General features: G+C 43.1%; 1 protein-coding gene and 6 non-coding genes across 7 annotated transcripts; 2 read left to right on the forward strand and 5 right to left on the reverse strand.

The window, feature by feature from the left end:
* Positions 1–924: 924 nt before the first annotated feature.
* Positions 925–1,013, reverse strand: trnay-gua (transfer RNA tyrosine (anticodon GUA)). The gene is given in 2 exon segments: positions 925–961; positions 977–1,013. It is a non-coding gene; the product is annotated as a tRNA-Tyr (tRNA).
* A 746-nt stretch (positions 1,014–1,759) lies between these two features.
* On the forward strand, positions 1,760–2,065 carry LOC148665137 (histone H4-like). Its single transcript, XM_088633075.1, has one exon. The coding sequence runs from the start codon at positions 1,760–1,762 to the stop codon at positions 2,063–2,065; it is 306 nt and encodes a 101-aa protein (XP_088489201.1).
* A 306-nt stretch (positions 2,066–2,371) lies between these two features.
* Positions 2,372–2,427, reverse strand: LOC148665138 (U7 small nuclear RNA). Its single transcript, XR_015939037.1, has one exon. It is a non-coding gene; the product is annotated as a U7 small nuclear RNA (small nuclear RNA).
* A 6,769-nt stretch (positions 2,428–9,196) lies between these two features.
* On the forward strand, positions 9,197–9,269 carry trnav-aac (transfer RNA valine (anticodon AAC)). Its single transcript has one exon. It is a non-coding gene; the product is annotated as a tRNA-Val (tRNA).
* A 574-nt stretch (positions 9,270–9,843) lies between these two features.
* On the reverse strand, positions 9,844–9,915 carry trnah-gug (transfer RNA histidin (anticodon GUG)). The gene has a single exon. It is a non-coding gene; the product is annotated as a tRNA-His (tRNA).
* Positions 9,916–11,253: 1,338 nt separating this feature from the next.
* On the reverse strand, positions 11,254–11,327 carry trnan-guu (transfer RNA asparagine (anticodon GUU)). Its single transcript has one exon. It is a non-coding gene; the product is annotated as a tRNA-Asn (tRNA).
* A 1,560-nt stretch (positions 11,328–12,887) lies between these two features.
* trnaf-aaa (transfer RNA phenylalanine (anticodon AAA)) lies at positions 12,888–12,959 on the reverse strand. Its single transcript has one exon. It is a non-coding gene; the product is annotated as a tRNA-Phe (tRNA).
* Positions 12,960–14,059: the final 1,100 nt, after the last annotated feature.

Raw genomic sequence — 14,059 nt, forward strand, 5'->3', positions numbered from 1 at the left:
GAAGGTTAAAAGCGCACAAGTGATTTGTCTTTCGTCAAAGTAACTGCCGGAGCAGTAAGATGCAGAGCACAATCCAGCAGCTGTAGACGATGTTCGGGGAAGAGCTTATTCTGTTTTCAGCACAGGGAGTGAGAATGAGCTCAGTCCGGCTCCCAGCAGAATCCATCCTGGTTTGGTTACAGTGAGTCTGAGGCTCTTTGGATCGTAACGTAAAAAAAACAATTGCTCACATCGTGTGACTTCCACGACAGGAAGGAAAGATATCACTTAAAAAAATCAGAATTGAAGATTTGGATCCGGGGCCTCATACTTATAAAATTATTAAAATAATAATTATCAAAATATCAGATTGTGTTTCTGCAAAATTTCGTGCACAGTACGCCATTTTTATCTAAAACAGTCACAACGAGGGCTTTACACGCAGTCTGGGGTATTTTCCCCTTTTATATTTTTGCCACTTTAAATCGAACCTGTTATACTCCCAGAAGTGCACAGTAGCTAGTACTTAATAAAAATGTACAATTCACCGCTGGTATAAACAGATGTGTGCCGTGTTTGCCTTTGTAAGCATTTGTTTAAAAAATAAGTTCACAATACGATAAAAACACAGAAAGCACAAACTTTATAATACAACGATACAAAATCAATACCAAATCATTATGCCAATTAAGTAACTATCCTTTGAAAACAGAGAACACCTTTATATCTACAAAAAACTTGACATTTGTATGTATTTTTGAATTACAAAGCAGACAGTGTAGTCCCTTAATTCAAAGATCAGATCTTGGCAAAAAAAAGACAATCAGACGTGGGCTGAATTCGGAACAGGAGCCTTTGCTTAGTCGATTATTGAGCTTTTGATCAATGTCTGAATAAAACAGAGTCGCTTTTTTAACTCTTTGATTAAATTACATGAAAAGCACCTTCCTTCGAGCCGGAATCAAACCAGCGACCTAAGGATTCCCTGTTGACTCCACTACAGTCCTCCGCTCTACCAACTGAGCTATCGAAGAGATGCGGTGGCATTGCTCTCTGGCACATACTGCCCAATGAAGTAAAATGTGAAATGGGTGATTTAAATCCCACTTCGACATCAAGTTTCCAACTCGTTTCCTTAGTCTCATTTACCTTGAATTTAAGCCACCAACCAGGATTCTACTGTATAAACTTCCAGGGATATTACAAAATGTTTGATGGGGCATCAATCATTCCAGGCGGAAATTGATTCCTTTTTTTTCTCGAGGGATCATATTAAACATTTCATTAGTATCGAGAGGAAGATCACCAGTAGACACAAAACAAACAGTTTCTTTCTGTCTTTATTAGAAAGTAGCGTTTGTGCTACATAATATTTTCGTGGAAATAAAGAAGTTGTAAATTTTAAAAATTTATATTTGAATTGAAATGTGGTTTTGAGTTAAATATTAGCGTGTTCATGTAATTAGTTTGTGTTTGTCATTACTATATATATTGCCATGTTACTAGAATTTGTAACTGAAGTTTACTAGTTGTGTTTTTTATGATGATTAGACATTTGAATACAATATTGTATATAATGTATAATTTGAACTACATATTGTTCAGGTGTGAATAATTGTATATTTTAATAATACATTTCTAAAACAAATCATTGGCTTTATTTACTAGTTTCTACACCTATAAAAATCTTTCTTTGATGTATAATAGACATCAAAGAAAGATGTCTATTATACATCAAAGATGAGCAGTGTGTGTCGTGTTCACAGCTGATAACTAGAAGATGTCTGGAAGAGGCAAAGGCGGAAAGGGACTCGGGAAAGGAGGTGCTAAGCGTCACCGTAAGGTTCTCCGCGACAACATCCAGGGAATCACCAAGCCCGCAATCCGCCGCCTGGCTCGCCGTGGGGGAGTGAAGCGGATCTCCAGGCTGAACTACGAGGAGACCCGCGGGGTGCTGAAGGTGTTCCTGGAGAACGTCACCTACACCGAGCACGCCAAGCACGCCAAGAGGAAGACCGTCACCGCCATGGACGTGGTGTACGCGCTGAAGCGCCAGGGCCGCACCCTGTACGGCTTCGGGGGCTAAACAGGAGCGGAGCTTCACTACCGGACCCCGACGTATAAACCCAAGTGACCCAGTGACATTTGTCACTGCTGAGGTTGCTTTATGGGTCTATTTTCTATACTGTGCTGATCAATTGGAAATCAAATGGCAAAAAAGACCCGTTCCCACACCTAAGGTCAAATATTAGGAATCAAAACTGCTTGAGTGTATGGAAGCACACAGCTTTATCAAGATTTCCAAGTGCAAGATCTTTTTATTCATAAAAGACCCTATTTATGTTGTATGAGAAATATTAATATTAATACAGAATCCTTTTTCACCAAATAAATGGGGTTCCTGACTTCAGAAAGCCTTCTAGACAAATACTAAAAGAGCAAAAATTCAATTTGGTAAATGAAATGAAAACACATACCCTACCAAACCTTGAGTACAGGCCATTCAGGATGATAATACAAAACCATTTATAATTCAACAAATAAAACCTGTCAACTGGTAATCACCACTTATCATAAAAAAATAAGTAGCAATACACAGTAGGGGACTCTTGGGTGCAAGTTAAATCCATGCAAGAAGGGGTTTAGTGTTATATTTCCAAATCAGATATGCAAATGAGAGATCTGGCCCAGCCAATCTCAAAGCTCCCATGGTATGGAATGGAGCTGCTCCCCTCTTCTAGTTATTCACACTGGAGTTAGGTTACATATTAGCACAATTCATCTAACAGTTGAAAAGTATGAGGCCCCGGATCCAAATCTTCAGTTCTGATTTTTTTAAGTGATATCTTTCCTTCCTGTCGTGGAAGTCACACGATGTGAGCAATTGTTTTTTTTACGTTACGATCCAAAGAGCCTCAGACTCACTGTAACCAAACCAGGATGGATTCTGCTGGGAGCCGGACTGAGCTCATTCTCACTCCCTGTGCTGAAAACAGAATTAGCTCTTCCCCGAACAGAATTAGCTCTTCCCCGAACATCGTCTACAGCTGCTGGATTGTGCTCTGCATCTTACTGCTCCGGCAGTTACTTTGACGAAAGACAAATCACTTGTGCGCTTTTAACCTTCTCGCAGCTACGGGCGAGACTGACGCTCACACCGGGGTAAAGTTAGCTCGAAGTTCGAAAACGATTTTGGCACGCCTGTAGCGCTTTCACGAAATCTCTTAGAGTTACAAAAACACTTGCTTTGTGTATAAAATACATTGTGGATGCTTTCTCAGCCTTTACTTTTTCGTTTTTATGACATTTTTTTGACCAAGCACGAATATGCTTTTGTCCATATCTCCGCAATGGAAGCACAGAACGCCTTCAAACCAAAAGCATTTTAAAGACCACGACTTGTGGATATTTCCACAGCCTTTACATCAATCTATCGGTGAGCTAATTATCTTTTTTTAAACCTCCGGTTTTTCATCGATGCGTAATTACGCACGAACTGGAACCCGGGGGACCGCTGTGTGCACACGTTCACAAAGCGAGAAATACTGTTCAATACGGCTTCATGCGAAAAACCCGTATATGACCATAGGAAGCAGAACAGCGCGGTCTCCAATTACCCAGACTGTAAGCACGGGAATAAAGCTTTGTTTGATTTCTGAAACCCTTCCTTTACGTCCTGTTTTCATTCAGGTAAGGGTCAACTATATTCACAATACTACTGACAGCAGGAAGATTAAAATATTCTTTACTCAGCAGCTTATTAAAAACAGCTCCCATGATGTTCAAACCGATTTTTTACACAGAACACTGACACAGCTTTGTGTTCTGAATCTCTTTTTCTCTTGCTTTTATTTAATGTGGCACAATGCACTGGTTCACAAACCAATAGCATTTAAACCACAGCACCCACAATGCTGCAGGTAAGTGTTTTGCACACTAAGCAGGTCATCTGACTATTCCCAGCTTTGTTTTGGGTTATGGAACCTTTATTTTTTTATGATTTTCTGAAGATAACACTACAGGTGGGATGGGTGGGTTGTCTTCATGGCTCAATAGCATTTCAAATACAGCACCCACACTGCTGAAACCAAGTGTTTTACACACCAGACAGGCCCCCGAACCTCATACAACCTTACTGTGGCTGTGGCCCCTTTCTTTATTTTGTAATGAGTTTCTGAAGGTAACACTACAGGTAATACACTGGGACGGGTGGGTCGTCTTCATGGCTCAATAGCATTTCAAATACAACAGCCACACTGCTGAAACCAGGTGTTTTACACACCAGACAGCCCCCAGAACCTTATACAACCTTGCTGTGGTTGTGGCCCCTTTCTTTATTTTTTTATGAGTTTTTCAATATGGCACCATTAGACAGGCGGTACATGGGGATAGTACATCGTGCTCTTCACGAGTCAATAGCTCTTCAAGCACAACAGCCACAGTGCTGCAACCAGGTGTTTTACACACCAGACAGCTCCCCTAACCTTATACAACCTCGCTTTGAGTTGTTTAACATTTCTTTCAAATCACTTGGGTTCATCAATCATTTGATCATTTTTCAGCGTGGAATAAACCTATTACTTGTTCCTTGGAGATTACCATCTGCTGATAAGATATGATCGCTATATTGACCATATACAATTTCTTGCATAAGGAATTCATATTTTGCATACACCGATCCCCCCGGAGTCCCAAGTGATTGTGGTTTTGGAAAGCTAAAGGACAATGAGCTTCACGATACCAGGGGGACAGTGGGTGGTCAAGTCTCCCCTAAACAATGGATCTTGTCAGATTATGATGTCAGTGCATTTAATAAATGTTGTTGAACTCTCTTTAGCCCAAATACAGAGGAGCCCAGACCCAGAATGTTACACATACTGACAGAGAGTGATCTCATTATGTGTGTTTGGATTTTAACAACTATTTTTATTGTTTGCTAGAACCAAAACAATCTATGTTAGACATTTTCATCTTCAGCCAAAAATACAAACCTGTTTACGTAGTGTGGTGCAGGTTCTTGTCCCATCCTGCTCTTGGTCCAGGTTGGAGGGTTGCACCGATTCTGAATCTTGTTAGCTGGTATGGATGGGTTTGGGGGTGTTGATACCAGAGTGGTCCAGGAGGGTGATTCAGGTGTCTCGGGGGCATTCTTGTTTTTCTATGAGTTCAGGTTGATTCTGTTGGTTCTGTCATGAATCTCCCTCAAGCAGGCAAGCGCTCCCGCATTCCCTCGAGCTCTCCCCATACCAAACGTGCACATGTCAATCAGTCCTCTACTTAAACCCTCATCTGTCCCCCGGTCATTGCTCACGATTGAGATTCTCTCCCGGAGCTTACCTACTAACTACGCCTTTGCCTTACTATGACTTCTCCCCTGGACCTCGACCCCGCTTTTCCGACAACTGCTTTAGCCACTCGATTTTGTACCTTCGCCTGTTTTACGCTTTCTCGGATCCTGACCCCAGCCTCTCTCTTCATTTACGCCTCTGCCTACCGACGCAACTTCTACGCCTTCCCGGACTCGGGCCCCTGCCTGCTTACTCCGACTACGCCTGCGTCTCGCGCCAACCCTACCAAGGGCACCGCATTGGATCCCTATCCTCAGCAGTCAGCCCCTGCGTGACAGGTTCTGAGTGTCTTGGTTACATCCGTTTGTGTGTATAGATGAAAAAGCTATTGAAGAGCACCCCCACACCCCCCACCCGTCTCGGTGGAAGTTGCCATGTTCAAAAAATCCTAAAAAGATAATTAAAGTTGCACACAACAAAGCATGACTGTGAAAGGTCAGGAGGCCTGCCTAGTGAGCACAACACTCGATTACAGTCAAAAAAAACATTAAAAAATAAAGAAATGTTCCACAACTCAAAGCAAGGTTGTATAAGGTTAGGGGAAATGTCTGGTGTAAAACACCTGGTTGCAGCACTGTGGCTGTTGTGCTTGAAGAGCTATTGACTCATGAATAGCACCCCCCAATCCCCATGTACCGCCTGTCTAATGGTGCCATATTGAAAAACTAAAATTCTTATTAAAAAAATAAATAAAGGGGCCACAACCACAGAAAGGTTGTATAAGGTTAGGGGACCTGTGTGGTGTGTAAAACACTTGGTTTCAGCAGTGTGGTTGTTGTATTTGAAATGCTATTGAGCCATGAAGATGACCCACCTATCGCACTGTGTTACCTGTAGTGTTATCTTCAGAAAATCATAAAAAAATAAAGAAAGGGGCCACAGCCACAGCAAGGTTGTATGAGGTTCTGGGGCCTGTTTGGTGTGTAAAACACTTAGTTTCAGCAGTGTGGGTGCTGTATTTGAAATGCTATTGAGCCATGAAGACGACCCACCTGTCCCAGTGTATTACCTGTAGTGTAATCTTCAGAAAATCATAAAAAATTAAAGAAAGGGGCCACAGCCACAGTAAGGTTGTACGAGGTTCTGGGGCCTGTCTGGTGTGTAAAACACTTAGTTTCAGCAGTGTGGGTGCTGTATTTGAAATGCTATTGAGCCATGAAGATGACCCACCTGTCCCAGTGTATTACCTGTAGTGTTATCTTCAAAAAATCATAAAAAATTAAAGAAAGGGGCCACAGCCACAGCAAGGTTATATAAAGTTAGGGGGCCTGTCTGGTGTGTAAAACACTTGGTTTCAACAGTGTGGGTGCTGTATTTGAAATGCTATTGAGCCATGAAGATGACCCACCTATCCCAGTGTATTACCTGTGTTATCTTCAGAAAATCCTAAAAAATATAAAGAAAGGTTCCACAACCCAAAACAAAGCTGGGAAAAGTCAGAGGACCTGCTTAGTGTGCAAAACACTTCCTGCATTGTGGGTGCTGTGGTTTAAATGCTATTGGTTTGTGAACAGAATACCCCTATCCCAGTGCATTGTGCCATATTAAATAAAAGCATGAGAAAAAGAGATTCAGAACACAAAGCTGTGTCAGTGTTCTGTGTAAAAAATCGGTTTGAACATCATGGGAGCTGTTTTTAATAAGCTGCTGAGTAAAGAATATTTTAATCTTCCTGCTGTCAGTAGTATTGTGAATATAGTTGACCCTTACCTGAATGAAAACAGGGCGTAAAGGAAGGGTTTCAGAAATCAAACAAAGCTTTATTCCCGTGCTTACAGTCTGGGTAATGGGAGACCGCGCTGTTCTGCTTCCTATGGTCATATACGGGTTTTTCATATGAAGCCGTATTGAACAGTATTTCTCGCGTTGTGAACGTGTGCACACAGCGGTCCCCCGGGTTCCAGTTCGTGCGTAATTACACATCGATGAAAAACCGGAGGTTTAAAAAAAGATAATTAGCTCACTGATAGTTTGATGTAAAGGCTGTGGAAATATCCACAAGTCGTGGTCTTTAAAATGCATTTGGTTTGACGGCGTTCTGTGCTTCCATTGCGAAGATATGGACAAAAGAATATTCGTGCATGGTCAAAAAAATGTCATAAAATCGAAAAAGTAAAGGCTGAGAAAGCATCCACAATGTATTTTATACACAAAACAAGCATTCTTGCAACTCTAAGAGGTTTCGTGAAAGCGCTACAGGCGTGCCAAAATCGTTTTCGAACTTCGAGCTAACTTTACCCCGGTATTATGCACTTACTGGAACCCGGGGGACCGCTGTATACATATACTGTATAACTTATGCCGCTGTATAAGTTCACAACGTGAGAAATACTGTTCAATACGGCTTCATGCGAAAAACCCGTATATGACTATAGGCAACAGAATAGTGCAGTCTCCAATTATTCAGACTGTAAGCAAGCGAATAAAGCTTTGTCTGAATTCTGAAACCCTTCCTTTATGTCCTGTTTTCATTCAGGTAAGAGTCAACTATATGCACAATACTACTGACAGCAGGAAGATTAAAATATTCTTTACTCAGCAGCTTATTAAAAACAGCTCCCATGATGTTCAAACCGATTTTTTACACAGAACACTGACACAGCTTTGCGTTCTGAATCTCTTTTTCTCGTGCTTTTATTTAATGTGGCATAATGCACTGGGATAGGGGTATTCTGTTCACAAACCAATAGCATTTAAACCACAGCACACACAATGCTGCAAGTAAGTGTTTTACACACTAAGCAGAGAGCGATGTCTTCCTCGTTAGTATAGTGGCAAGTATCCCCACCTGTCACGCGGGAGACCAGGGTACATCAGGACGCGCATTGAAGTGAAAGCAGGATGCGCTGCGACATCCACTGTGCAGATCCCGCCACACTCAGAGGTGAGTGGGTCTGTTCGATCACAGCGCTAGGCGAATCCCCAAACAGTGTGGGTGGCAACAAACGAAACGGGCCTGTTTCCGCCCGGTTTCGATCTGGGGAAATCGGGCCCAGTAGTGGCGGGATCTGTACAGTGCATGTCGCAGCGCTTCAATGTGCTCAACATTCACTCCTACCCCGAGTGCAGAAAAGACAGCTTCCGCAGCAACAACAGCTCAGGTCTCTGCACAGGAGCTAAGCTGCCCCCATCTCCTCTGCTCTGCGGCTCCTGCGGAGTGGAGTCCTGCCTGGAGCCGTGTTTGCAGGCGGCGGCTCCCCACGCCCTGTCTGGGCGTCGTGTCCAAGAGCTCCTGGGAGGAAGAGAGAGCCCTCCCACTCGGGGGCTTTTCCACGGTCTGTGTGAGGAGGGGCGGGTGTGTCCAGTAGCTTATCGAGCGGAAGCCTGGGGCGGCAGAGAGCTGTGATCGTGCAGACCTTGAGGTGTCACCTCTTTGTCTGCTTTCCCGCCCCCCCTCCGCCCAAGCTCTGCTCCAAAGTAGCCCGGCAACCTCTCACACCTGCAAGTGTCACAACCTAAGGTGCGGTCATGAGACACCCATGGGGTGTCGTTCTGTTCTTGCTAATTGTTTCCTGCCCGTCACAGGCAGGAGTCCATGCGAGGAAGATGCGCTGGACAGAGCTCAGAGGGCGCAGCTGGGTGGCTTTCCTTCTGAGTGACGTTCCTGCAACACTCTCCCGGTACTCTTGGTGCGCTCATGCCACAACACAGGAAGGCTGGAGCAGGTGGCTGTGGGCTTTGCGCACTGCTGAAATAGCTCAGTTGGGAGTTCGTTAGAGTGAAGATCTAAAGGTCCCTGGTTCGATCCCGGGTTTCGGCATTTTGTTTCATCGCGCCCTTTGTTCCTCTCTCCAGCGCCCCCTTCCTAAAGTGACGCGTCCCTTTCTCAGCCCGAAACGCAAGCGAGACACCAGCAGCGGTCCCTGCAGGTTTCCGTAGTGTAGCGGCTATCACGTTCGCTTAACACGCGAGAGGTCCCTGGTTCGAGACCGGGCGGAAACAGCCTCGTTTTGCACGCTCCTGTACTTCACAGAGGTCTTGAGCGACCGGTCATTTGTTCCCAATGTATTTCCGGTGCTTTCGTGCACTCTTGTACCAAACTTACGTTCCTTCTGTATGCGGAGCCGATCATTTGCAATTGGGCTGTGCCGTCAGACCAGGACGAGCTCTGTCGGCTCAAAAGCAGCACAGGACCTGCAAGAACAACAGAAAGATTAGCATCCAGCGAGGGCCTCTTAGTGAGCCCAAGAGCTCATCAAGAATCGGCTCCAGCAACAGGGCTGGGCGCATTGTTCCATTCTCTGCCCACTCTCGGTGTAAACAAGTCCCTCCTGGTCTCTGCTTGAAATGCACTTTCCTGCGTTTGCTTTGGTGTAACTGGCTTCCCCTGCATGGGCGAATGTGAAGAAGATCCTTAGTAAGTCATTGAAGAAAACCGAGAAGAGGTCGGAGTGGCCTCTGTCGTTCATCAACGATCCAGTCAGGCAGTACTCCTCTGTAAAGTGCCGTTCATTCACATCGATTGGCTTTTTTTTGCCTTCATTCGTGCGAGTAGTAAAAGCAGACGCCCCTATTCTGCCGTGACCCGGATTCGAACCGGGGTTCTTGCGGCCACAACGCAAAGTACTGACCACTATACGATCACAGCGAGTTACCGAGACACACGCGGCAGGGTGGAAAGGGCTGTGCTCTCTTCGTGTGACATAATTCGGAAAAGTCCTGACGTTGCATTTCAACTGAGTATACATCGACCCTTCGACACTCTGAGTGACAACTCTCTTGCGTGTTTTCTCATATTTATGTAGTTTGCTTGCATGATGCCGGTGAAGTGGAAATCTAATAAGTAAATTGATTCTTAAAAATGTAGAGAGCTTTGAAAAAATATATTGGTGCTTTTAGATAATATATTTCAAGGATGTAACTGCTGTGCTACAGTGCGTGCAGAATTTTAGAAAACAGTTCGTCAACAAAGTACACTGTGTAGATTAGTTTAGAAGACAATGTACCAAAACAATATATGCTGTCTGGGTCATTAGAATTAGCTGAAAGTAACTGATAAGCTTTGAATAACAAATCTAGTTTTTCTTCTCTCGCTCTATGATGTAATCTGTTTTCTCTTAGAGAAAGGGGAAGTTTTAGAAGGGACCAAGTGCTGAACTTTTTTACAGCGCAACGTCTTATAAAAACCCTGTACTGCTTGTAACAAATTGAGTCTCTGGTTGCACTTTGCAGGGCTCCCAATATTGCAATATTGAAATAAAGACCTTACTCAGGTGAGAACTCTCTCTTGTGGCTTCCTTGATAGTTATATTTCCATGACAATTTGGGGGCTCGTCCGGGATCACAAACCTGAGCGCGAACGGCTGCTGAAACTCCATCCGGACCCGGACAATTTTAGCAAATTGGACGAACCTCGGAGGATAAACTGTTTATCCTTCCAGAGACACGTCTGGAGAATTGGCAGCTGTCTGACGTCAGTAAGTGATCCTTTAAAATTAATAGTTATATTTCCATGACAAGAGAAAAACCATCAACACCCCTACCACCTCCACCAATCCTAACCTTGTTTTTACTATACCCTCTGACCTTTCCCTTTCACCCCTTTGCATCCTCAGCTAACATATTTTAAAATTACAATAGACTGTATAGTATTTATGTTTAAAATTAAGGTAAATATGTCAAAATATCAAAATCCAACTGCACAGTGCTATTGTAAGAATGCTTGTCAAGTTCTCAAACAAACCTGCATTGTATTTTTAAAATATTTCAGCAGAGGATTCAACTGGAGTATAAATGAAGATTCGACGATAATTTTTTTTGAGTGAATATGGTTTTCTGGGGAGTTGCAATGTTGGGCATTATTGGACATTTCCCGGTGACCCTGACACGTGTTAAACACTCGCATTTCCTGCAAATATTAAAATGGTTAACGTTTCGCTGAGAAATCCAATCGACTGAAGACAATGTTTATATCGCAAAAGAACCCCGTCCCTGGATGGACTCGAACCACCAACCTTTCGGTTAACAGCCGAACGCGCTAACCGATTGCGCCACAGAGACTGACTGGTAAGGTCATTTCTCGAATCACAAGTTTTCGGTTAAAAAAAAATATCTTCCCGTTTATTTTGCCAGCCTGTAATATTTCTTCTGCACTGATAACCAAGAATTGAATTTCATTTTTCGCAAGCTGTGTGAATTTCATCAAAAACAAGTTTTCCAGAAAGGAAATGAACACATGCATTTAACGAAATCAAGCCCTTTGTGATTGCCCGAAATGATACGTTCTGTACTACAAGATAGGAAGAAAGACACGGCTGGGATTTGAATCTCGGTTCTTTTGTTTAATAGAGAAGCGCTTTAACCAACTAGGCTACGGTGACAGGACAGCCTTCACCTTTTACAGCCGCTTGGACACACCGCTCTGAGACATCTGCGTTCAGTAAGCGCTGAACCTGCGCTCAGAGCAAATTGCCTCTTTTACTTAGCAGCCCCGACACTGAGAAACGAAGAGAACTGGCTTTTATCTGCCATTTTCATGTCCAATGCGTTTGACATCTCCCAAGGGCGACAGAGTTCTTTTGCGACACTATTTCTTCTTCTTTTTTATTTCTGTATGCTTTGATAAAAAACGAGAAATCGTGCAACGGAAAAATGTCTTTTTTTCATAGAGAAAACGTGCACCAGGAAATGTTGTGTTGAGAAGAAATTATTTAACATGATACGTGACCTAATTTATCGGAGCAATTGCTCGACCAGCAAGATCTGGAGAGGTTGGAGAGTCTGGTGGATGTGATAATTATACGGTGTTGTGAAAGAAAACAGTCTTTCTTTGAATTCTCAGTCAATCGGAATTTCAGTGCGAAACATAAACCCCTTGTCTGATTTAAAGAGATTATATTTTAAAACTCATAAAAAATCAGAAAACACATGTTTCTCACTTTGAAATTTTAGACGGAGTGGTGCATTACTAGTAGCGGCGCTGAGCACACTATGGGGGAATTCAGGTCCTGTGAAATGCCAGCGGTTTAATAAACAACGCATCTGATTTCGGATCATAAGATTGTAGGTTCGACTTCTACCTGGCTCGTGTAAATTTTATTCAAGCTCCTCAGTAATAGATGTATATTATGTAATGAACCGCACCTGAAAGCAAACGTTGGGTCTGTTTCCTTTGTTTTCCAGCATGAAATAGCAAATCGTTACAAAAAGCACCTGCTAATGTCCAATAGCGGGTTTTGTTTTCAAATTACAGTTTCAGGCTTCAGACACTTTTTAATAAAACAAAAGTGTCCGGAAACTCATTAACTTTCAGGTTTGCTTGAACCTGTATTAAAAAAAGTTATCTGAAACTTCTGGGATTCCATTATCTGATGTAGCTGTCTCTAAAGTTGGACGTGATGTTAAGCAGATGTGAACTGTGCCTTTTCTCTTAAAAAAAAAAACAAAGTTCTTTTTTCCCCTCCACTCCAATGCTGGAGACTGTAAGCCTGTGGGAGCTCCACACTGCGTGTCCTGTACTGCTCTATTTTGTTTTGATTATCTATGTGGTGTACAGATAGAACTCAACTGCATGGGGTGAATTCCGTGTTCAGGACCAGCAGAACCTGAAAAAGTAACAGCTGACCTCAACGTGATTTGAACACGCAGCCTTCTGATCTTTAGTCAGACACGCTACCTTTGCACCACAAGGTCACAACTTCCAGCTCATTTGAATTCCCCAAAGGAGACAAATCAGCTTCACAAAAAAAAGATTTTTTTTTCCTCCTGTGAGGAGCGCCGCTCTTCTGAAGAGAGTCTCTTCATCCCTGACCACATTTTATTCTTCCTGCGCAGCTCTTGTGCAGGTGTTGTTCTCAATTACAGATCCAGGAACACTGATTTTTTTTTCCCTATTTTTTTTTTAATTAAGTACCCCATGGTGCAACGGTAGCACGTCTGACTCTAAATCCCCAAGTTCATTTTCAAAGTATATCGGAGTCAACTGATACTGATCAGGTTCTGCTGCTACTGAACCCGCAGTCTTCACCTTAAGGTTCAATTCCTCAAGCCTTTTGACCTTATATGTCCATCCCTTCTCGTCAAAACTCGTATTTTCACAGAGTACCCTTCAGAAATCGCAGTATAGAATGAAAAAACTCCAGTAGATCTCGGCCGCTGTTGGTGATTTTCCTTTAAAAATAAATGAATCTCTGGAAATTTTACGGAGTGTATCACTTTCACTGAGACCGAGAAGTGTTAAGCTGTACATGAGTCTTTGTGGTTCGGTTGTTAACCAAAAGGGTGGTGATTTGAGCCCTTCCAGGGACACTATGAGTCTTTTAATGTACACACCCGTCTCACTTTATCTCCACGGCCAGTCTTGTACCGCAATCAAATACAGAGCCCGTAGGAGGCAGTAAGCTCACATATATAGTTCACTGTGTATATAATGAAGAAGCAGAGGTTAGTTTCTCATCTGCACGTTACAGAGCCTTACGCAACTCGTACTGTACCAACAGCTAGGGTTTGATCCCTGCACGGGCTATTAGTTGAAAAGCCATTGTAAATGATGTGTAAGAGATTTATAGATACTGTAGATCAGTGGTTCTCAAACTGTGGTACGCGTACCGGCAGTGGTACGTGGAGTGCCACCAGGTGGTACGCCAAATGACCCTGGAACTGTGTAGTGTGCACTGAAAAATCGGGACGGGTTTTCATATTTTGTATTTTAATACTTGTCGAATACGCAGCCTACATACTACGATACAGTGCGTGCTAATACTTCAGTGGACACAAGAGATACTCTGTAATTC

Source organism: Lepisosteus platostomus, chromosome 5 (assembly GCF_059453375.1).
Source record: "Lepisosteus platostomus isolate fLepPlt1 chromosome 5, fLepPlt1.hap1, whole genome shotgun sequence".
Classification (NCBI taxonomy): domain Eukaryota; kingdom Metazoa; phylum Chordata; class Actinopteri; order Semionotiformes; family Lepisosteidae; genus Lepisosteus; species Lepisosteus platostomus.